Source organism: Lissotriton vulgaris, chromosome 1_1, assembly GCF_964263255.1.
Source record: "Lissotriton vulgaris chromosome 1_1, aLisVul1.2, whole genome shotgun sequence".
NCBI lineage: Eukaryota > Metazoa > Chordata > Amphibia > Caudata > Salamandridae > Lissotriton > Lissotriton vulgaris.
In genome coordinates, this window is record NC_141685.1 from 35,564,315 (window position 1) to 35,589,539 (window position 25,225).

Sequence of the window (25,225 nt, forward strand, 5' to 3'; positions counted from 1 at the left end):
TTGGGTAAAGGGGTATTTTTAGGGTTCAGGGTCAGTTTTTAGTTTTTGGGTAAAGGGGTATTTTTTGGGTTCAGGGTCAGTTTTCAGTTCTTGGGTAAAGGGTTTTTTTTTGGGTTCAGGGTCAGTTTTCAGTTTTTGGGTAAAGGGGTATTTTTAGGGTTTGACGTAAATAATTAATTTACTCTCTTAATTTCTATGCAGGTAAGTACTTAATCAATAATAACTCAGATCGGATGAAAAAAGACAGAGTCCGTGGTGTTAGAGTTTCTAAGGGTTTTATTCCTCATAAAGGAATGGTCATGACCAGGATATCGGATTCTGAACACCACAGGGGTGTCAGAAGGGATAGAGCGCGCTACATTTTATTGACAATACATAGCTTATATACTTAATTCAGATCATAAGCAACAGTGCAAGAGGCGTAACAGCTGAGAGAAGACAAGATAACAGTATACACGTGGTACTAGTACGTAATCAAGAGGCGTGAACTAGGCGTGAACTAGAAACGTCACTGATAGGTGACGCAAGTGGGTGGCACTAAGCAGAAATGTGGCAATGTCAGCAGAAATCGGAAGCTTGGATGCGCGCGCAGCTGCATGACGTGTGAATGACGTGAAGCTGGAGGGTGCAGGGGACTTGACATTTACACTGACGGAAAGAGACAGAAGTCTGGCATGTCAGATCAACTGGTACTTCTATCATATCTGATATCTGATGTTTAGGAACCATATTATCTGGGCGGAAAGGTCTCTAGGGCAGAAGCTATTTCTATGCTAACTGTGGATGCGTGTGTAAGCGCCTAAGTGTCTGCATGAGAAGCGTGGGGGCACGGGGCCTTCCATGGAAGCATGGTAACAGAAGCTATGAATTACTTGCACTGAGACAGGTCGGCCCTTTGGCTCTGCAGCTGGGGAGGATGTTTACTGAAGCTAGTAGGCAGGAATGCATTCTCGAGGAGCGGAACAGATAACTCGAAGGTTATAGTCAGTCTTGGCAGAAAACAGGCTGAGCTGAGCGCGAGGGGCCGCGCTGGAAGTAAGTCAGAGTTCACGGGTACAGAGGTAGCCTGGGCAGAGGCTGTCAGCGTCAAAAGCCAGAAAAGAGACTCGATGGCAGAAATTCAGGGCCTACTTTGCCAGAGCAGAAAAACATGTAAAGTACACTACAAAAAGACAGTGGCATAGCATACTTAGGAACGGACTATATAATCCATTCAGGGTGGATCTGAAAGAGGACAAGTTAACGTTGGACGCAAATGTATTTGCGTCTTCATAGCTGACACAGGAGGGAAGTTACATGCACTTTAAGCTGGTACATGGAGTCGGTGGGGTACGCGCTAGGGAACATAACATGACCAAAAATTTATATTTCCTCATTCCCTCCTTGTTCCCTACGGACCCTTCATGATATATCGATCCTCATGAACCGATCAGTTTGTTCTTGCAACATCATTTGTTCTTCTTTCTTTCGTTTACGTTTTGAGAGAAAACTGGAATGTTCAATACAAGAGGTGGCACACAGTCCACAAATTGCTGGCCCACACTGCAGGCACAGGCAGCAACTGAATACTAGGACTAGGCCAATGCCTAGGAAGGATAGGATCTTCCATCCCCAAGCTGTTAACGTTGTCCAGAACCAACCGGACCAAGTCCAGGTGCCTGGATTCTGATGTATCTGATTTGCAATTTTATGGAGACGTGTAATAGCTTGATATACAGATGGTGCGTTTTGTGGTATGAAAACACAGCAACTTGACCCGATGACCTTACAAGCTCCACCTCTATCTGCCAAGATGACGTCAATAACAAGGCGATTTTGAAGAACAACAACCCGCATGGCGGACTGCTCTTCTGTTAAGTTACCTAAGGCGGAGGCAGTTTCATTCACTACTGCTTCAAGTGTTCTAGTTAATCTGCGTATTAATTTACTATTCTGAACAGGTCCTAAAAAGAAAAAGAATCCTTTATTAAAGTCGGTGTACTGTTCCCATGCCGTTTCTGTGTAGTCGACAAGTGGGATATCTCTTCTGGGTCTATTCTTTACTAGATTGGTATTTCTATGGTAATCAGGGGGAGCTAGGAAAACAGGTGGCAGAAGGAATGCAATGTAACAGGTACCATCCCAATCTGGAGGTAGACGTATGTATGCGGTATGACCACAAACAAAGTAAGAATGACTAATAGCTTTAAAGGACGATTTTCCATGATCACTGAATTCGACCACAGTAGTGCATTTACTATGACCTAAGTGTACTGAACCTTTCTTCTTGATACATAATTCACCAGTAACTGGCAGTACTGACATAGTGGGTATAACAGGTGCGGCTTCGGATTCAACAGTAAGAATCATGAGGCTAATTGTATAATTACCTAATCCATACACTTCTAGTTCCTATTCTAGTGGGGAGTCCCTCCTTATCAGGGTAACAGACGTCGAGCAGGACTAAGTTCAGGTTTCCCCAAACCCAACCCCCATCGAAAACAGCAATATCCGGATCTAAGGAATTAATTATTTTAAACCATGCACCGCAAGAGCCATTGTGAGTGAATGGGTACGGAAAGAGGGGCAGAGCTCCCTTGTAATTCTGGTAGGGAGGGAGTCGGCCACATATCCAGCAATTTGTAGCATTGTTAGTTTGATGAGAATGGTGTAGCATACTATCGAATGTATTGTTGCGCAGCGCAAGTCTGTAAGAAAGTTCGTGTGGAGGTAACTCACTAAAAGTGTGTTCCGCAGATACATTATAGGCATATTGTTCACGCTTGAAAATAGGGTAGTAGATAGGTAAAAGGATGCTGGCAACAATAATTAAACTACTCAGAATAAACATGATTAATAGTGTCACTATACAGTGACTACGAAGTGATTTACAGTATGTACGTTTCTTGGCTTCTCTCTCTCTCTATCTCGATCTAGGGGATACATGTCAGAAACTATTTAACCGATTCACCTAGGGGAGGACTTAAACAATTAAACTGTCTGACTTGCTAGATCGGAGTTTCATGCGATACTCTTCTTGAGTAGTTTTTTCTCGTTCAGATTCTGTAAAGTCTTTTGGCTCGACACAGTCTTTGGTGGGGGTGGACGAGTCTCGATCAGGTTTCAGTCCCAAAACTTTTTTCACATGACTCGTGTGAACCCACCCCTTTCTCCCTTTGATCTTCACGGCGGTCCTCGTGGTGAGAAGAACGGTCTTCGGCGATTTCCAGCGGGGCTCCAGCGGACTTTTCCTGTCGAAATTGCGCACCAGGACTAGGTCACCAGGACGGACATCGTGCGGCTTTACATCAGTGTTGTCAGGGAAGGCTGCGGCAACCTGTGAACGACATGATTGGAGTGCAGACATCAAGGAGGCAAGGTAATCTGTCAACATGTTACAATCAACATCAGTAATCTTTTTCGGAATGGGCGTTCCCCACATATTCGGTGGTCTGCCAAAGACCACCTCGTACGGGGATAGCCCTGATCTCGAATGGGCAACCATTCTCATGTAGAATAGTGCCACTGGCAGGGCGACTATCCAGTCGACCCCTTTCTCCTGACATATTTTGGCAAGGCGGATCTTCAGTGTCTGGTTATGCCTTTCTACCAGGCCTGCGGCTTCAGGATGTCGGACACAATGGAACTTCCACTGGTATCCCAGCAATAAAGAAACTTCTTTCATTAATGCAGATGAGAATGGCTGACCGTTATCTGAGTACACGACACGAGGCAAGCCGTATCGTGGGAAGAATTCACGAACCAGCTGCTTGGCAGTGGTCGGAGCAGTGTAATCTGGGACTGGGTATGCTTCGGTCCAGCGGGACAGAGCACAGACAATTACGAGAACATATTTAAAACCTCGACAACGGTCCATCTGGATATAATCCATCTGGAGGACTTCAAAAGGGTGATCGGGAGGATGAAATCCACCTTGCTCTACAGGGATGCTTTTACCTGGATTGAACTGACAACAGATCATGCAAGTACGCACTTTCTGTTTCGCTGCTGCTCGTAAGTGTTTATTGTTCCAAACATTTTGCAAACTGTCTAACATCGCTTTCTCTCCTAGGTGTGCTGGGCTATGTGCTGTATTTATCATAACTTGAACCATAGAGTCAGGGAGAAACCATGTAGATTTTCCCTTCGTCACCCAACCTTGATCTGTTTGGATCCCTCCTTGTTCAATCCATTTCTTTATTTCTTCTGGAGTAGCATGTGTCTGAATGTCGATAACATCTAGTGTGGGATCCCTGACTGTCATGCAGTTTGTCGGGTCTGTTGTCTTTGTCGTATCAGTTGTCTGAGTGTGAGTCAATGCTGTATGTTTTGCTGTCTGGTCTGCCAGGTCGTTACCCTGGGAAACAGAATCTGTGACTTTAGTATGTGCTTTACACTTCATGACCGATATGCCTGAAGGCAGATGTATTGCTTCTAACAGTGCTTGAATGAGGGGACCATGTTGGATCTTGGTACCATGAGAGGTCAGAAAACCTCGTTCTTGCCATAACATGCCGAAGTCGTGTACAACTCCGAACGCATAACGGGAATCAGTGTATATGTTGACATTTCTGTTCTTGGCTAGAATACAGGCTCGGGTCAGAGCAATGAGCTCTGCCGCTTGAGCAGACAGTGTATCAATACGATGTGTTTCTTTAACTTCAGTTTCAGTGGTCACGGCATACGCGGCCACTAATTCTCCTGTACTTGTTCTCATACATGAACCATCCACATAAAGTGTCAGGTCTGGGTTTGTCAGTGGGACATCTGTTAAGTCTCGTCGGGGCTTTGTTACTGCATTAATGATCTCTATGCAATCATGCGGAGCTGGATCTGTCATAATGGTAGGTAACAGTGTTGCTGGGTTCAGGATACTGCAGCGTCTGATTTCTATGTGTGGCTGAAATAGTGTTAATTCGTAACCTGTCAGTCGTGCTATAGTCAAGTGTTGAGTCTGAGTTCTGTTTAAAAGAACCTCTACAGAGTGCGGTACTTGTACTGTTAACTGATGGCCTAAAACAATTGAATCGCTCTGTCTTATTGCTAACGCTGTTGCTGCTACTGACTTTAAGCACGCAGGGAGTGCCTGAGCTACGGAATCCAGTGTACTTGAAAAATAAGCGCAAGGCTTATGTGAACCTGCCTGATCTTGAGTGAGGACAGACAATGCTGTACCGTCACGTTCTGTAACAAAAAGTGTAAACGGTTTGCTGTAACATGGTGTCGCTAAAACTGGTGCTTGGCATAATGCTTTCTTTAATTCCTCAAAGGCTTGTGTGTGTTCCTGAGTCCAAGGGAGGGCAATCGAAGTTGCTGCCTCCTGCGTCGTTAACTGGATGAGTAGTTTAGCTAGAAATGCATATTGAGGAATCCATTGTCTGCAGTACGAGGTGAGGCCTATAAAGGCCCGCACTTCCTTTTGTGTCTGGGGTTGTGGCATATTTACAATTAACTGAATGCGATCGGGAGTGAGCTGTCTCCCCACTTTGGACAGCAAGTGACCCAAGTACACAACTTGCTGAACACAGAATTGTAGCTTCGAAGGAGACACCTTGTGTCCCTTGTCTGCCAAAAAATGTAAAACTGTCAATGATGCTTGTTCACATTCGGGCTCACTTCGTGCGGTGATCAGTAGATCATCGACGTATTGCAGTAAAGCGGTGTTAACTGGCATTTGAATACAATCTAGTTGTCTTTTCAGTGCTTGACTATAGATGCTGGGGCTTTCTGTGAATCCTTGAGGTGCGCGGGAAAATTTGAAACTTCGTCCATTTAAACTGAATCCGAAGAGATATTGGCTCTCCGGATCAATAGGTACACTGAAGAAAGCGTTCTTAAGGTCAATTACGGTAAAGAACGTTGCTTCTGAATCAATAGCAGTCAATAGGGAAGAGATATCGGGGACCACAGGGTACTGTGGTACAATACATTTATTCAGTTCTCTTAAATCAATCACCAGCCGATATACTGGTGGTGCATTGGGGTCTGTACGTTTAAGAATTGGAATGATGGGTGAATTACAGATATTGGAGTCGGTCTCTACGACCACTCCCTGGGCAATGAGCTCTTCAATGATTTTCAGTAAAGCCACTACAGCATCGGGTGGTAACTTGTATTGTCTGATTCTGGGTAGAACAACTCCTGTCTTGAGTGTAACACGGTATGGAGTGATATGCATACAACCTACGTCAGCTGGGCCTTTTGCCCATAGGTGATCTGGTACATTTTTCAATCTGACATCAAATTCTCTCAAAACATAGTGACCCTTGAAATCCCGTAGAAAGAGTCTAACTCCCTCCGGGGAACAGCATATTATAGCTCCTAGAGCTTTCAGAGTTTTTATTCCTAACAAATTTTCTGGGCATGATTTCGTAAGTAACAAATCTGTAACTCGTGATAATGGACCCACAGCCAAGGGTACTGGTTCCGATACCTCATTTACAATAGGCTGTCCTGAAAAACCAAGGGAAACATTCTGTGAGCCTGAGAGGGGTGCCCCTGGGACTTCATTATGACTGATTGTGGTGCGGCTTGCCCCTGTGTCAATTAAAAACTTTCTGTCTTTTCCCAATACGTGACTGTGTACATAAGGACCTTCTTGATCTACAGGAATTTCAATAAGAGGCAAACCACCTTCCCTCTCTAGGCTGTTTCATGTATATCGGGGGTAATCTGGATATGCAGACTGGGCATACTGGTACATCTGTTGTGAAACTTGCTGAGTCGCGGCAATGGGCTGTGGCTGTGGTACTGCTACTGTCTGCGCTGTGTGGGATGGAGCATGCATAGACTGTGTATGCTGTATTGGCTGTTCGCTCTGTGAGGTCTGTTGATGCCCATGGTCATGTCTAGGTGGATGCGGTCTTTCTTTAGTTTTACCTGTTGCTATGTTATGTTTCAGGACTGGGCATTCGTGTACGTAGTGACCTGGCTGCTTGCAGTAATTACATGTCCCTTTAACGGGAGTTGTAGGGTGACTTGTCTGGGTCCCACCTTTTCTCTGACCGTCGGCTGGGACCGTCTGTGCTACTAACATTTTCATCTTTGTATCTTTCATGCGTTTCTGTTCCTGATCTTGTTCTTCCCTAATTCTGTTCTGGTGATATTGTAGCATCTGTAACATCTGGGATGGCGTATTTGCCTGCCAAGTACTTTCAACTTTGTACACTCTATTTTTAACTAATGGTAGCGAGTTCTCGACTAGTTTTGATACAAAAAGGTGTGGATATGACTCGCTACTTGGTTGGAGGCCACTATTAATAATGAAACATTTCTCGAATCTTGAATAGAAGTCACTAGTATCTTCATCTTGTTTCTGTTTACAGGACGAGATTGCGTCCCAATCTTCCTTTCTAGTTGTCAATAATCTTGGCAGGACCTGTACTATTAAACCGGGTAATGCTTTAGTCTTATCCCCAAGGCCTAACCCTGGGACTCGTTTGCTTTCTTCGTCTTCTATTTCTGCCCATGCAATCTTTGTGTCCCCCACCTCCCATTCCTTTTCTTTTAATTTCTCGTAGATTCCCGTGGGCAACAGTACCTTCAACATTTTCATGATATCATCATACGTGTAATCCCCCATTAATAACATGTCTTTAAGCTCTCTGTGGAAACCTGCAGGGTCTTTATCATGACACGGAACTAGTTTCTTCATTTCTAACAGTTCTAACTTAGTCAGTGGCGTGTGTACATATACACGTTTCAAGATGTGATCTGCACCCATAACTGGGTGTACTTCTCGTAAAGGGTTCTGACTTTCAATGCCACTTCCGCATTGCATGTGGTACATTTTCCTTTCTGGAGGTGGGGCGGGAACATATTCAGGGCTTATGAAGGTGTTATATTTATGTCGTTGTTCTAGAATTATTTGTATCAATTTGGTACTGAAACCTCTCCATCTGTCCATAAGTAGTGCTTCTAATGTTTCGTGTAAGGGACCTGGATCGGAATGTTGATTTCTGTATTTCGTGAGGAGGTGCTGAATCATGTATACACCTGCTAATGTCTGTTCGTCTGGGGAAAGGTTTAGAAACGTCTGTGCTAAGGTATCATCATTATATATGTCTGGATTTTCGGCCCATAAGATGGCCGATCGGGCTAGTTCTTGTTCATCCATCGAATTGAGTACATGGTACCCCATTCTTTCTCGTAGTCTTTTATCAGTCTCCTGGAACTGGTGTTCAGAAGAATTCGGGTTTGTTAAAGCAGAGAGAAAAACTCTCTTGTTTTCCGGACGGATGCCTTTCCTAAGGTAGTTTCCCTTACCTACATACGCTATAGTATCTGTAGTCCTTCCTGGTTCTTCAAGTTCTTCTTCCTCCTCGGAGGAAGCTTTGTCATTCCCTTTCTGGTGTGCCGTTATCACTGCTTTTCTAATTTTCTTATACATACTGGCTATGCAAGCCCCCTTGTCATGTTTTCCTTCGGCTATATTTTGACCCCACTTGTTTAGTGCATCTAATTCACTTTGATCTGTTCCAGGCCTGTCTCGTTCTCTTATTAGGCAATTTATGAAGAATCGTAGTATCTGTGCTTGAATGTCAACTTTCTGTTTCTCCATGGCATCCTTGATACTGTCAGGGTCTTTCCCTGTCTGAACAAACTCATATATTCTATCTAGACGGGCCTTCATTCCTACATAGCATAGCAAGATATCAGTAGCAGATCTTAACCGTAGTGATGCCAATATCATTAGATCGTCTTTACCGGGTACTGGGTCATATCTACAAACGGAAATGTTTTCCCTGAGTGCGTCAAGGCGCGGAGACTGGAACGTGAGAGGACTCTGCGTATCCCTGATATTGAATCTGCGTGTTAATGGCGGGGTCCGAAGACCCGCAGTCGCACCTCCTGAGGCGGACGCTTGGGCATTATCTCCCTGCGGAGTCTGGATCTGAACTTGAATTTGTCCTTTAGTAGGATCAGGTAGGACTTGCTTCGGTAGGTCAATCTTGGGTGCGGGAAGTGGCGGAGCTGGCGGAACGGGGGAGGTCTGTCGTGGTACCGGTGGAGCATGATCTGGGGGCGGAATGCCACCCCCGTCCCTGTCAGTAGGCAGGGCACGAACAGGCAGATAGCGTAAGCTGGTGCTACATCCTCTAAATATGAATTTAGGAATATGTCTTTAGTAGTCTTATGCATTACTTTAGTTGGAACTAATGGTGGCGGTAAGTTTTTCGGTATTTCTGATAGGGCTTCAGATGTGCCCTCGGCCGCGAGGTACATACCGTTTACGAGATTGTTTCGGGCACGGTCTATTTGTTCTGTTTTTACTCGGATCCCTTCAATAACTAATTCGTTTTCTTGAGCTTTTTCTGATTCTTTAAGTCTGTCTTCTCTACGGAGTGCTTTCTCAGCACGCTTATGTGATTCCTTACGCCAAAATTCTATGGCGTCTTTCTGAGATTGTCTAGCTTTCTTTTTCCATAATGCTTCTTCCACCTTCATGATGCACTCGGCATCCCATGTTCCGGTGGTGGGCCATCTGTGTCTTTCGTCTAGATGCTTGGTATAGTCGGCCCATAAGTCTAGATACAATATGGCATCTATGCCATGTTTCTGGTACATAAAGTTACCTGGAGTGTCCCTAGGGGGAATAGGAATTTCTTCCTCCAGTATCCCTTTCCTAGTCCCTATCTGCTTTAACTTGTTGAAAAATGGCATCTTGTTTACTTGTTACTGAATACTCAATCCTTACTCCTTAATACTGGTTACAGCTAGTTTATACGAGAAACACAATAATGCACATTAAACGGTCACATTCATTCCACGACATTAATCACATAAGAAGACATTTGAAACATAGATGACTACCCCCTATACTGGATGTACTGCTCAACAGTACAGATACACTGGTATAACAGTGCAGAAATTCAGAATACTAGATATACTGCTAAACAGTACAGATACACTGCCTAAAAACAGTGCAGACCGGACTTGTGTACCCAAACCCGTCTAGATACGACCCAGCAATGGTACTCACCGGGAAGCACGGAAACAGAAGGCCTCGGAAAACTTGACTGGACTCGACTCGGTACTTCGGAAAACTTCGGAAAACTTCGGAAAACTTCGGAAAACTTCAGAAAACTTCGGAAACCTGGTGGGCCTCTTGACACCTCGGACCTTGCTTCTTTCGGCTAGGCTCTGGTCGGGATCCTCCGCACTCCTCACCGCCTCGTCTGGGCACTGATCGCAGTCTTCGTCACCTCCTTGGGTCAGAGGGAGATGCAGGAAATCCTGCCGGTACGCGTAGGTTCCGTCTAAGTGACGGCAGGGGACAGAGCTTGCAATGCGCCAACCGGCGCGTGAGGTGGGGGAGGGGTCCCTGTTCGGGCGCCAAAATGACGTAAATAATTAATTTACTCTCTTAATTTCTATGCAGGTAAGTACTTAATCAATAATAACTCAGATCGGATGAAAAAAGACAGAGTCCGTGGTGTTAGAGTTTCTAAGGGTTTTATTCCTCATAAAGGAATGGTCATGACCAGGATATCGGATTCTGAACACCACAGGGGTGTCAGAAGGGATAGAGCGCGCTACATTTTATTGACAATACATAGCTTATATACTTAATTCAGATCATAAGCAACAGTGCAAGAGGCGTAACAGCTGAGAGAAGACAAGATAACAGTATACACGTGGTACTAGTACGTAATCAAGAGGCGTGAACTAGGCGTGAACTAGAAACGTCACTGATAGGTGACGCAAGTGGGTGGCACTAAGCAGAAATGTGGCAATGTCAGCAGAAATCGGAAGCTTGGATGCGCGCGCAGCTGCATGACGTGTGAATGACGTGAAGCTGGAGGGTGCAGGGGACTTGACATTTACACTGACGGAAAGAGACAGAAGTCTGGCATGTCAGATCAACTGGTACTTCTATCATATCTGATATCTGATGTTTAGGAACCATATTATCTGGGCGGAAAGGTCTCTAGGGCAGAAGCTATTTCTATGCTAACTGTGGATGCGTGTGTAAGCGCCTAAGTGTCTGCATGAGAAGCGTGGGGGCACGGGGCCTTCCATGGAAGCATGGTAACAGAAGCTATGAATTACTTGCACTGAGACAGGTCGGCCCTTTGGCTCTGCAGCTGGGGAGGATGTTTACTGAAGCTAGTAGGCAGGAATGCATTCTCGAGGAGCGGAACAGATAACTCGAAGGTTATAGTCAGTCTTGGCAGAAAACAGGCTGAGCTGAGCGCGAGGGGCCGCGCTGGAAGTAAGTCAGAGTTCACGGGTACAGAGGTAGCCTGGGCAGAGGCTGTCAGAGTCAAAAGCCAGAAAAGAGGCTCGATGGCAGAAATTCAGGGCCTACTTTGCCAGAGCAGAAAAACATGTAAAGTACACTACAAAAAGACAGTGGCATAGCATACTTAGGAACGGACTATATAATCCATTCAGGGTGGATCTGAAAGAGGACAAGTTAACGTTGGACGCAAATGTATTTGCGTCTTCATAGCTGACACAGGAGGGAAGTTACATGCACTTTAAGCTGGTACATGGAGTCGGTGGGGTACGCGCTAGGGAACATAACATGACCAAAAATTTATATTTCCTCAGGTTCAGGGTCAGTTTTAGGTTTTTGGGTAAAGGGGTATTTTTAGAGTTCAGGGTCAGTTTGTGGTAAATAAAATTACCGGACTATTTTTCTATACATTAAATGATAATAAGGATAGCTCAATAAAATGAGAGGCAGAGTCCGTGGTATCTGAGTCATACGGGCTTTAATTCGAATTCTCGAGAATTGGGACATCGAGTTCCATCACCACTAAGGTTCAGGAAGGGACATTCAACATTTTATTAACATCTCACATTATATATAGTAAAACAGTATAATTGAAATGAATACAGTAGGCGTAACAAGTGGAAAGAGAAAGATAAGAACACATGGGCGTAAAAAGAAGGGGTGTACAGAGGCGTACACGGAGGTGTGTACTGGAAACGTCACAAAAGTGTCATAAGTGGGTGGATGCATAGAGAGATTCTGCAGGGTCAGCAGAAACCTTTGTTACAGATGCGCGCGCAACTAGGCATGACGTGGTATAGACGTGTAACTGGGGAGAACTGGGGCTTGACTTTAGCACTAGTAGAGGAGACTGATGTCTGGGATGTCAGAACGACCTGCACTTATAGTATATCTGGTATCTTATGTTTGGAGGATGTATTGTCTGAAGTAAAAGGTCTCTCGGGCAGAGGCCGTACAATACTGAATGCTAGTGCATGCTTGTCTTGGTGCAATGAGCGGGGGTTATGGGCCTACCATGGTAACGGGTTCAGTAAATCACTTGCATGGAGACAGGAGAACTGGACCCTTTGCTCTGCAGCCGGAAACATGTTTACCTATTTCACTAGACTGGAATGTGTTTTCGAGGAGGCTGAGCAGATAACTTGTAGGCAAAATACTATTTTGGCAGGCAGGCCAGGCCGAGCCGGGCACCGCTTCGCTGAGTAGGAAGTAAGGCAGAGGTCAGGGATGCATACCTAAACTACAGCTTTCAGAGGCAGAAGAGACTTGGAGTCTCAATTAAGGGCCTGGCTCGGCTGAGCCAGAAAAACATGGAGAAAACGTGTGCGAGATTCAAAAGTGCACTATGTAAAGACGTTGGCACCATAGGCCTAGAAGCCAAATTAACGTGGTTTTCTTGGAGAACTGAATAACTGACATGTTAACGTTGGACGCAAATGCATATGCGTCTTTCTAGTATGCACGGAAAGGGAATTACACGACATACATGGAACATGGGTACATGGATAGGGTGCGAGTGGGGGACACATTGGTTACCTAAAAATTTCTATTTCCTCATTCCCTCCTTGGCCCCTGCTACACCCTTTTAGGATATATCTATTTTCATAAGACTATCTATCTGTTCGTATAACATCATTTGTTCATCTTTTTTCATTCGGGAACGGGAACGTGAACTTGGACGGGGAATACAAGCTGTGGCGCACAAGCCGCAAATCGCTGGCCCACATTGCAGACAGAGACAACAACTGAATACTATGAGCAGTATTATTCCTAGGAATGACAGTACTTTCCATCCCCAGGCGGATATCACACTCCAGAGCCAACCGGACCACGTCCAGGTGCCAGGATTCTGGTGTATTTGGTGAGCTATCTCATGAAGCCTTGTGATCGCTTTATACACTGATGGCGCGTTATTAGGAATGAAAATACAACAACTGGATCCGATCACTCTACAAGCCCCGCCCCTATCGGCCAGGATGACGTCAAGGACAAGGCGATTTTGAAGAACAACAAGTCTCATAGCAGACTGCTCTTCGGTCAGGTTACCTAAAGCAGAAGTAGTCTCATTCACTACTGCTTCCAAAGTTCTGGTCAATTTGCGTATTAGTTTACTGTTTGGGACAGGACCTACAAAGAAAAAGAATCCTTTATTGAAATCTGTATATAGCTCCCATGTTGTTTCAGTCTGGTCGACAATCGGGGTCTTGATCTCCCTTCTATGTCTTACATGCACAAGATGTGGATTTCGATGGTAATCAGGTGGGGCTAGGAAAACAGGTGGCAATAGGAACGCAACATAACATGTTCCATCCCAATCTAATGGCAGACGTACATAGGCTGTCTGACCACATATAAAATAAGAATGGCGGGAGGCTTTGAAAGTAGACTTTCCTTTATCACTGAAATCGACCACAGTATTACAATCACTGTGTCCTAGATGTACTGATCCATTCTTTCTGACGCATAATTCGCCTTTCACTGGTAAAACTGTAATAAACGGCAAGTCCGAATTAGTCTCAGACTGCACATTCAGAATCATGAGGTTAAGTGTAAAATTACCTAATCCATACACTTCATTTTCTAGATCGGCCCCTGTCCTTTGGGGAAGACCTTCCTTGTCTGGGAAACATATTTTATTCATAACTGTATTAAGGTTCCCCCATATCCAATTGCCTTGGGAAACTGTGGACGTACTGTCTAGGGAGGACATTAAAGTAAACCATGCTCCACACGAACCATTATGTGTAAACGGGTAGGGAAAGAGGGGCAGAGCTCCCGTGTATTTCTGATAGGGAGAGAGTCGGCCACATACCCAACAATTTGTGGCATTGCTGGTCTGGTGAGTATGGTGTAACATACGAATGAAAGTGTTGTTGCGCATTGCTAATCGATAGGACAGTTCGTGAGGAGGTAGGTCACTAAAAGTGTGCTCTACAGTGTCATTAGAGGAAGCATGTACATGTGAACCAAGAGGAGGAAAGAAAACATGTAGCATTAAACTTATGCATATGATCGTAAGACTCAGAAAAAACATAAAAAGTAAAGTGATAACGCATCGGCTGTGCAAATTTTTGCAATATTTTTCTCTCTTTTCAGTTCGCCTATCTCTCTGACTATTTGGGTCTATCTTATACATGTCAAAAACCTGTCTAACCGCTTCACCCGAGGGGGACTTAAACAATTAAACGCTGTCTGACTTACTAGACCTCAATTTGGCTCGGTACTCCTGTTGTGGAGTTTTCTCTAACAGGGGGAGTTTAGAGTCTGTAGCGGGGCAGTCCTTGAGAACAGTCTTTGGACACAGTCCAGAAAATCTCTTAATGTGGCTGGAGTGCAGCCATCCCTTCCTGCCTTCGATCTTCACAGCGGTCCTCGTGGTCATCAACACCAATTTTGGTTCCTTCCACCTGGGCTCCAAAGGACTTGAGCGGTCAAAGTTGCGGACCAACACCAGGTCTCCGGGGACGATTTCATGCGGTTTCACCTGGGTGTTGTCCGGGAAGGCAGCCGCGACCTGTGAACGACAAGATAGTAGTGCAGACATCAAGGAAGCCAGGTAATCTGTCAGCATAGCACTTTCAACATCGGTAATTTTACGAGGCATAGGCGTACCCCACATGTTTGGGGGACGTCCGAAGACTACTTCATACGGGGACAGTCCGGTTCTAGAATGGGCTACCATACACATATAAAAGAGGGCAACCGGCAGGGCTACCATCCAATCTACTCCCTTTTCTGCACAGACCTTCGCTAACCGCGTTTTCAAAGTTTGATTATGTCTCTCAACGAGACCCGCTGCTTCGGGGTGTCGTACGCAGTGGAATTTCCACTGGTATCCTAACAGGAGTGATACCTGTTTCATGAGCTCGGACGAGAATCAGGCCCGGACTGGCCGTTGCGGGCACCGGGCAATTCCCCGGTGGGCCGCACCGGTGGGGGCCGGTTTGGGGCCTCTGGGGGCCGTTTTTGTTACAGGGCCCTGTAGCAAAAACGGCCGAAAACCGGCCCTGGCAAAGAGCGCGGCCGGCCCCCCCTCCCCCCGGGTGGAGGGGCGGGGGGGGGGGGGGCGGCCGAGCACTTTGCCAGGGCCGGTTTTGGTTCCCAGTCCGGCCCTGACGAGAATGGCTGTCCATTATCAGAGTACACGACACGAGGCAAACCATATCGTGGGAAGAATTCACGGACCAACTGCTTGGCAGTGGTTACAGCAGTGTAATCTGGGACTGGGTACGCTTCTGTCCATCGGGAAAGAGCACATACAACTACGAGGACATCCTTGAATCCTCTACAACGGTCCATCTGGATATAATCCATCTGGAGGACTTCAAAACGATGGTCAGGAGGATGAAATCCACCTTGTTCCACGGGGATGCCTTTGCCTGGATTGAACTGACAACAGATCATACAGGTACGTACTTTCTGTTTCGCTGCTGCACGTAAATGCTTATTGAATCAAATATTCTGGATGCTGTCTAACATGGCTTTCTCTCCTAAGTGTGCTGGACTATGTGCTGTATTAATGATAACTTGAACCATAGAGTCAGGGAGGAACCATGTGGCTCTTCCCTTCGTCATCCATCCCTGATCTGTCTGGACCCCTCCTTGTTCAGTCCATTTCTTGATTTCGTCTGGAGTTGCATGTGTCTGTATGTCAAGTACATCTAGTGTGGGATCGTTAACTGTCATACAATGTGTCAGTGTAGTTACTTCAGTCTTTGTCGGATCAGTCGGAATGTCTGTTTGAGTCTGAGCTGTGAGTTTAGCTGTTCGATCTGCCAGGTCGTTACCCTGGGAAATAGAGTCAGTGACTTTAGTATGTGCTTTGCACTTCATGATGGCAATGGATGCAGGTAAATGTATTGCTTCTAACAGAGCTTGAATGAGGGGACCATGCTGTATCTTGGCGCCGTGAGAAGTCAGAAAACCTCTCTCTTGCCAGAGAACACCGAAGTCGTGAACGACTCCGAATGCGTACTGTGAATCTGTGTATATGTTTACTTTAAGGTTCTTGGCTCGTATGCAGGCTTGGGTCAGAGCGATGAGCTCTGCTGCTTGAGCAGACAGTGTGTCAATACGATGTGTTTCTATGACTTCCGTTTCAGTGGTCACTGCATATGCGGCCACTAACTCTCCTGTGCTTGTTCTCATACATGAACCATCCACGTAAAGCGTCAGGTCTGGATCGGGTAATGCAATGTCTGTCAAGTCTTGTCTGGGCTTTGTCACGGTATTAATGACTTCCACACAGTCATGTGGTGCTGGATCTGCTGTAATTGAGGGTAACAATGTGGCAGGGTTTAGTATGTTGCAACGTCTGATTTCTATGTGTGGTTGGAACAGTGTCAGTTCATATCCTGTCAATCGTGCTATGGTCAAGTGTTGAGTCTGTGTTCGGTTTAGGAGAACTTCCACGGAGTGTGGAACTTGTACTGTCAAGGGATGTCCTAATACTATGGAATCGCTTTGTCTGATTGCAAGAGCTGTTGCTGCAACTGATTTTAAGCACGCAGGCAGAGCCTGGGCTACTGGATCCAATGTACTAGAAAAATAAGCACAAGGCTTATGGTGTCCTGCTTGATCTTGTGTGAGAACCGATAATGCTGTGCCATCGCGTTCTGTGACAAAAAGTGTAAAAGGTTTGCTGTAACATGGTGTCGCTAAAACAGGTGCTTGACATAAGGCTTTCTTCAGTTCGTCAAAAGCTTGTGTATGTCCCTGAGTCCAAGGGAGGACAGTCGAAGTCGCTGCCTCCTGTGTTGTTAACTGTATGAGTGGCTTGGCTAGATATGCATACTGAGGAATCCATTGTCTGCAGTAAGAAGTGAGGCCAATGAAGGCCCGTACTTCCTTTTGTGTCTTGGGTTGTGGAAGATGTGCAATTAACTGAATGCGGTCAGGTGTCAACAGATCATCAACATATTGCAGCAGGGCAGTGTCAGTAGGCATATGAATACAGTCTAGTTGTCGTTTCAGTGCTTGGCTGTAAATACTAGGACTTTCTGTGAACCCTTGAGGTGCACGTGCAAATTTGAAGCTTCTGCCATTTAAACAGAATCCGAAGAGATATTGGCTTTCAGGATGAATGGGGACACTAAAGAATGCGTTCTTGAGATCGATTACAGTAAAGAACGCAGCTTCGGAATCAATGGCAGTTAATAGGGAAGAAATATCTGGGACCACTGGGTACTGGGGTATTATGCATTTATTCAATTCTCGAAGGTCGATCACCAGTCTGTAGACCGGTGGTGCATTCGGGTCTGTGCGTTTAAGAATCGGAATGATTGGAGAATTACATACATTGGAGTCAGTTTCTACAACTACTCCTTGAGCAATGAGCTTGTCAGTAATTTCCAGTAAGGCTGCTACAGCCTCAGGGGGCAACTTGTATTGTCGGATTCGTGGCAGTACAACACCTTGTTTGAGAGTGACACGATAGGGTGTAATGTGCATACAACCTACATCAGTTGGACCTTGTGCCCATAAATGCTGTGGTACATTCTGCAATCTTGGATCAAAATCTCTCAACACATAATGTCCTTTAAAATCACGTAAAAACAATCTCACTCCTTCCGGAGAACAACATATCACTGCTCCTAATGCTTTCAATGTTTTAATACCAAGCAAGTTTTCTGGACATGATTTCGTAAGTAACAAATCTGTAGTACGAGACAATGGACCAATTTCTAGAGGAACTGGCTTTGATACTTCGTTAACAATAGGCTTTCCTGAAAATCCAAGGGAAACATTCTGTGAGCCTGAGAGGGGTGCCCCTGGAACCTCGTCATGACTGATGGTAGTTCTGCTCGCCCCTGTGTCAATCAAAAATTTTCTGTCTTTCCCTAATACCTGATTATGTACATAGGGACCCTCTTGATCTACAGGAACCTCGATAAGGGGCAAGCCAACCTCCCTCTCTAGGCTGTTTCATGAGTACTGCTGGTAATCGGGATAATCTGACTGTGCATACTGGTACATTTGCTGTGTAACATGTTGCATGGCAGCAATGGGTTGGGGCTGGGGTACTGCTACTGTCTGTTGTGTATTCTGTGGAGGTTGCGTGTTCTGTGGAATATTCTGTGGAACATGTTCTGGTCTAGGTGGACGCGGTCTTTCTTTCGTTTTGCCTGTAGCGATATTGTATTTCAGAACAGTACATTCGTTTATATAGTGACCTGGCTGTTTACAGTAGTTGCAATTCCCTTTAACAGGAGCTGCAGGATGACTAGTCTGTGCCGTACCCTTCTTCTGACCGTCTGCTGGGACTGACTGGGCAACTAGTACTTTCATTTTCGTGTCTTTCATACGTCTCTGTTCATGTTCGTGTTCTTCTCTGATTCGATTCTGATGGTACTGTAACATTTGTAACATTTGGGAAGGGGTGTTAGCTTGCCATGTACTCTCGACTTTCAGTACTCTGTTTTTAACCTGTGGTAAAGAATTCTCAACTAGTTTGGACACAAAAAGATGTGGATAAGATTCACTACTCGTTTTCAGGCCACTATTAATAATGAAACATTTCTTGAATCTGGAATAAAAATCACTAGTGTCTTCGTCTTGTTTCTGTTTGCAGGCTGAGATTGCATCCCAGTCTTCCTTTTTAATTGTCAATAACCTCGGCAAAACCTGTACTAATAGTCCTGGTAATGCTTTAGCTTTATCCCCAAGACCAGTACCTGGGACTCGCCCATTTTCTTCTGTTTCTAATTCAGTCCAAATAATCTTTGTATCTCCTACCTCCCATTCTTTTTCTTTAAGTTTTTCGTAAATGCCTGCTGGCAACAATACCTTTAACATTTTAAGAATATCGGGATACGTATAATCCCCCATGAGTAGCATGTCTTTTAATTCACGGTGAAATCCTGCTGGATCTTTATCATGACAGGGCACTCATTTTTTCATTTCCAATAGTTCCATTTTAGTCAAGGGGGTGTGTACGAATACTCATTCTAGCTCACCTCCTGTGGTCCGGACGGGATGAACTTCTCGTAAGGGATTCTGTCTGTCTATGTAAAATGGTTTTCTTACTGGGGGTGGAACAGGAACGAAATGTGGAGTCAGGAAAGTTCTGTATTTGTGACGTTGTTCTAGAATGATATTAATTAAAGCGGTACCTAGGCCTCTCCATCTTTTTAGGAGTAACTCTTCCAATATATTATATAGAGGACCTGGATCAGAATGCTGACTTTCGTACAGTGTAATGAGGTGTTGGATCATGTACATACCAGCTAGTCGCTGATCGTCTGGGGAAAGACTCAAAAATGTTTGCGCTACTGAATCATCTTTATATATACTAGTATTGCCAGCCCATTGGACTGCTGACCGGGCTAGTTCCTGACCATGCATGGTACTAAGTTCACTGTAACCTATTCGTTCTTTCAGTACTTTATCAGTGGCTTGGAATAAATGTTCAAGAGAACATTGTTCGGGTATGGGGGAAAGAAAACTTTTCTTACATTCTAGGCGTATGGGTTTATCGAAGGGTCTCGCCCTACCTACGTACGCTATCCTGCCTTGTGTTCCTGTTTCTGTATCATTGTCTTCTGAGACGTCATCATCTGTTTTCTCAGTTTCTATCGCTGCTTTTTCCTTTGCGTGTATATCTAGAATTCCTTTACAAATCTTTCTGTACATGGAGTCTATGCAACCTTGTTTACTGTGTTTCCCATCAGCTATATTGTCGCTCCATTTAATTAGGAGTTTCATTTCTTCTTTGTCTTTACCTGGCTGGTCTTGTTCCCTAATCAAACAATTTATCAAAAACTGTAAGATCATGCCTTGAGTCTCTACCTTTCTTTGTGCCATAGCCTCATGTATACTTTCTGGTTTCTCCCCTGTTCTAATAAAATGATATATGTTGTCTAGATGTTTAGTCATGTCTGGTAAAATAGTCAAATAGTTTGTAACACGTTGTATACGTAATGAATATAACATCATCTGGTCTTCGCCTGGTACTGGATCATATCTACAATCTGTAATGTACTGTCTAAGGGCTGCGAAGTTAGCTACCTTTGGTGTGCGTTGTAATGCTGCTTCTCTAAGTGTGAGTCGTTTTACTTGAGGCGGGGTGATAGGGAGACCTCCTACTGCTCCCCCTGAAGCGGTTAAATCGTCAGTCAGTACCGGCTGCGCTGTCACTGGTGGCTGTGTAGGCGGTAAAATAGGTGCAGGTAATACAGGTAGGCCCTGTGTTGCAGGTGCCTTAAAAGGATTGGTAGGACCAGTAGCAGGAACAGTAGCAGGAACAGTGGCAGATGAGACAGTGGGAGGGGTCGTGTCATCTACGGGAATGTGAACAAGATTGAGAGGATGAGCATTTGGAGGAGGATTTCTGTTTGCATATTCTGGGACAGTGTCATCTAAATAAGAAGAAAGGAAAATCTCCGCGGCGGTCTGTTTATGACGTAATTTAGTCGGGACCAATGGTGGCGGCAGGTTACGGGGTACTTCCGGGGTCGCCCTGGGCAGGCCCTCGGCAAGAACGGGATACATGCCTGTAATAAGGGCATTTCTTTGTCTGTCTAATTGTTCTGCTCTAACTCGTTCACCTTCTTCTAGTAGCTCTCTTTCTCTAGCTTTTTCAGATTCCTCTCTACTTTTCTCTGCTTTCCTAATTTCTTTTTCTGTTCTTCTATGCGCTTCTTTACGCCACAATTCTATGGCGTCTTTCTGGGATTGTCTGGCTTTCTTTTTCCATAATGCTTCTTCTACTCTCATGATGCAATCCGCATCCCATGTCCCTGAGACAGGCCATCTATATTTTTCTTCCAGATCTTTCGTGTAATCCACCCACAAGTCTAAGTACAGTATGGCATCTAAGCCATGTTTATGGTACATAAAATGTCCTGGAGTCTCCCTAGGCGGGACGGGAACTGCTTCTTCGAGTATCCCTTTCCTAGTTCCTATCTGACGTAATTTCGAGAACAGCGGCATTTTTGAACTGACTTGAACGTGAACACAATAAACACAGTAATGGATAGCAAACACTCATTCATACCACAACATTAAACACATTAAAACATTTCAGACTAATATTTACCTGGTACATAGAAAAACATGAATACTGAAATCTCGAGATACAATACTAGAATACTGAATCACTAGATGCACTGCTAAAACAGTACAGACAATACCGGTCCCATAAAGAGACACGTCATACCGCATTCACCTAAGTGAACACGTCTGGACCGAGTCTGTGTACCCAGACCCGTCTTGACCGGGCACAAATTAATGAACCCGTCTAGATGCGTTCCCAACAATGGTACTCACTGGGAAGCAAAACTGAAGGCCTCGGAAACTGGACTGGACTGGACTGGACTGCTACGACGTCTGGATGCTACTACGCATCTACGCATGCGCTTCGGAACAGGTGGGCCTCCGGATACCTCGGACCTTGCTCTTTCGGCTTGGGCTCTGGTCGGGACTCTCCGCATTCCTCACCGCCTCGTCTGGATGCCGGACCGCAGTCTCCGTCTCCTCCGTGGGCCTGAGGGAGATAGCAGGAAGACCCGCAGGTGTGCACGGATTCCGTCACGGATGTAGAAGGGGTCAGGGGCCTGCGTACATCGCCGGCGCGTGGGGAAGGGGGGGTTCCTGTTCGGGCGCCAGATTATGTGGTAAATAAAATTACCGGACTATTTTTCTATACATTAAATGATAATAAGGATAGCTCAATAAAATGAGAGGCAGAGCCCGTGGTATCTGAGTCATACGGGCTTTAATTCAAATTCTCGAGAATTGGGACATCGAGTTCCATCACCACTAAGGTTCAGGAAGGGACATTCAACATTTTATTAACATCTCACATTATATATAGTAAAACAGTATAATTGAAATGAATACAGTAGGCGTAACAAGTGGAAAGAGAAAGATAAGAACACATGGGCGTAAAAAGAAGGCGTGTACAGAGGCGTACACGGAGGTGTGTACTGGAAACGTCACAAAAGTGTCATAAGTGGGTGGATGCATAGAGAGATTCTGCAGGGTCAGCAGAAACCTTTGTTACAGATGCGCGCGCAACTAGGCATGACGTGGTATAGACGTGTAACTGGGGAGAACTGGGGCTTGACTTTAACACTAGTAGAGGAGACTGATGTCTGGGATGTCAGAACGACCTGCACTTATAGTATATCTGGTATCTTATGTTTGGAGGATGTATTGTCTGAAGTGAAAGGTCTCTCGGGCAGAGGCCGTACAATACTGAACGCTAGTGCGTGCATACGTGTCTTGGTGCAATGAGCGGGGGCCATGGGCCTACCATGGTAACGGGTTCAGTAAATCACTTGCATGGAGACAGGAGAACTGGACCCTTTGCTCTGCAGCCGGAAACATGTTTACCTATTTCACTAGACTGGAATGTGTTTTCGAGGAGGCTGAGCAGATAACTTGTAGGCAAAATACTATTTTGGCAGGCAGGCCAGGCCGAGCCGGGCACCGCTTCGCTGAGCAGGAAGTAAGGCAGAGGTCAGGGATGCATACCTAAACTACAGCTTTCAGAGGCAGAAGAGACTCGGAGTCTCAATTAAGGGCCTGGCTCGGCTGAGCCAGAAAAACATGGAGAAAACGTGTGCGAGATTCAAAAGTGCATTATGTAAAGACGTTGGCACCATAGGCCTAGAAGCCAAATTAACGTGGTTTTCTTGGAGAACTGAATAACTGACATGTTAACGTTGGACGCAAATGCATATGCGTCTTTCTAGCATGCACGGAAAGGGAATTACACGACATACATGGAACATGGGTACATGGATAGGGTGCGAGTGGGGGACACATTGGTTACCTAAAAATTTCTATTTCCTCAGTTGCACCCACTGGAGTGGGAATAGTAATTATTGTTAAGTAAGTATATATTATATATGATTTTTAATTATTACTTTTTAAATTAAATATGTATTATTAATTTTTTTACCATTATTACATATATTTAAATATGTTTAAGTAATTAATAAGTATTATTTACAGTATTTTTTATGTTATTTTAAATTTTAAAAAAATCGATATATTTAACAACAATATTTTTAACATCGATATTATTTTTTCGATATTTTGGTACTTACCATGTTGTACATAGGGCGTCGATATTTTTGCTATCGATATAATTACGCCGATATTTGTGTAGGTCGAAATTCTGTCTGTCGAAATTCTGTCATAGATCCTCTTGACATCCCCTGCCGCAGCCACATCACGTAACAACTCCGACAACTCCACTGGCTCCCAGTCAACAAGAGAATCACCTTCAAGCTCCTCACACATGCCTACAAAGCTCTCCACAACATAGCACTAGCATACCTGGACCACCACCTAGCATTCCTCGTACCTGCCAGACAACTCCCATCTGCCTATCGCGCCCTAGCCTCTGTCCCCAGGATCGACAAGACCAGGACTGGAGGAAGTTCCTTCTTCTTCCTCGCTGCCAAGACCTGGAACACCCTGTCCCTCCACCTCCAATCCGCGTCGCTGACCTAATTCAAGAAGGACCTTAAGACCTGGCTCTTCAAATGATACTCCGGACCCAGGAGGACCAGCCCTCCCCCACCCCTCAGTGCATTGAGACCCTCATGGGTGAGTAGTCATGCTTTACAAACCCCTGATTGGATTAATTGATTGACTCATGACACATGGCATTCTCCCACTTCCCAGCTAGAGCTACCTATTGAACCAACATCCTCACAGTCCATCAACCTCGGCATGAAGCCGACATCACACATCTCTGACCCCACCCCTGCGGCACTTGCAAAAAATCTCAGCCGCACCATCTCTCCTGAATGGAGCAAAATCACAAACTCCTCCCTATTTAGCGGATCCATGCCGGCCGCCCTCAAACCCTGCCAAGTCACCCCCCTTCTCAAAAAGCCGGATGCCGACCCGAACAATAGCAGACCTATCACTAACCTCACGCTCCTCACCAAAATGATTGAAAAATATGTGCTTGCACAGCTCAACAAAAAATACGTCCAGTATAAAATAAATAATTGTTGGGGTGGAAGATCAACATTTCCCGTTAATGGATCTTCCAACACTGATTATTATTCCTTGTTAATAATTATGTTTAACAACGTGAAGAACAAAGAACCTGTTTCTCCCAACCATTCATTTGTGCTGTACTTCCTTTTTATTGCTGGGTTTGCAGATATTGCATCAATTGGTTCCCCGAAAATTAAAACGGAGGATGACTCGTACTCTATCCATCACCTAGACTCCGAGAGAAGAGAGCGCATACCCAGTGGTGCAGGTGAGTGAACTCGTCTGCATGGATGCTCCAAGTCAAACATTATCAGAAGGCAATAAAAGAGATTCAATCTATACACTCATATTGGTAATAGGCAGGATTAGTATGCCCTGGAGTCTGTCCCCTTCATAAACTTCAAATGGAAACTGTCCCTCCACCTGTTACAGCGCTGAAGGCCATCACCAGGGACTAGGTACATAATACCAGATGTCTACAAAACGTCCTAGGTCAAGAAATGGTGAGGAGAGATATGAGAAACATTAGCAATGAGGCTAACGTATGAAATAGATAAAATGCGGATATTGTATCAACAAATTGAACGTAACATATGGAACAACTTCAGCTTCGATACAGATTCTCATTTCTATTTCTGTCAATTGCACTAAAAGACTAAAGTAGAGACTTAATGTAGGAAACCCCAATTTGTATTTGTCCTGGTACGAGTCACTTAATTTTCTTGTCATTGGCAAAAATTAAATCAAGGGTAAGTGGCAGTTTTATAGATGCCATTTAGGTTCTGCTGTACTGGATCAAGAACATTTTGTCTTTTATCCATCTCATGTTTTGTCATAGTCTGACGGAATTACTCTGCCTTTGAAACAGATTGCTTACACATGAATATGGCGTTCATTAAAAGAAGACCTCTTATTATGGACTGTAAGTCATATAAGTTCTGAATTGATCACTGACATTTTTCGATGTTTAAGAACTCTTTTATGTAAGAATAGCCTTCAGGCTACAAGGCCATTTTTCTGTGCGCAGTTTGAGTTACACTCAGT

The 25,225-nt window shown here is 44.8% G+C and overlaps 1 protein-coding gene across 1 annotated transcript in view; it reads left to right on the forward strand.

Moving 5' to 3' along the window:
- LOC147737084 (uncharacterized) overlaps positions 1-25,225 on the forward strand; it is a 466,498-nt gene that overhangs the window by 108,399 nt on the left and 332,874 nt on the right. The window contains 1 exon segment of the mRNA XM_086922785.1: positions 24,348-24,449. Within this exon segment, the coding sequence (XP_086778911.1) occupies positions 24,348-24,449 (102 nt within the window).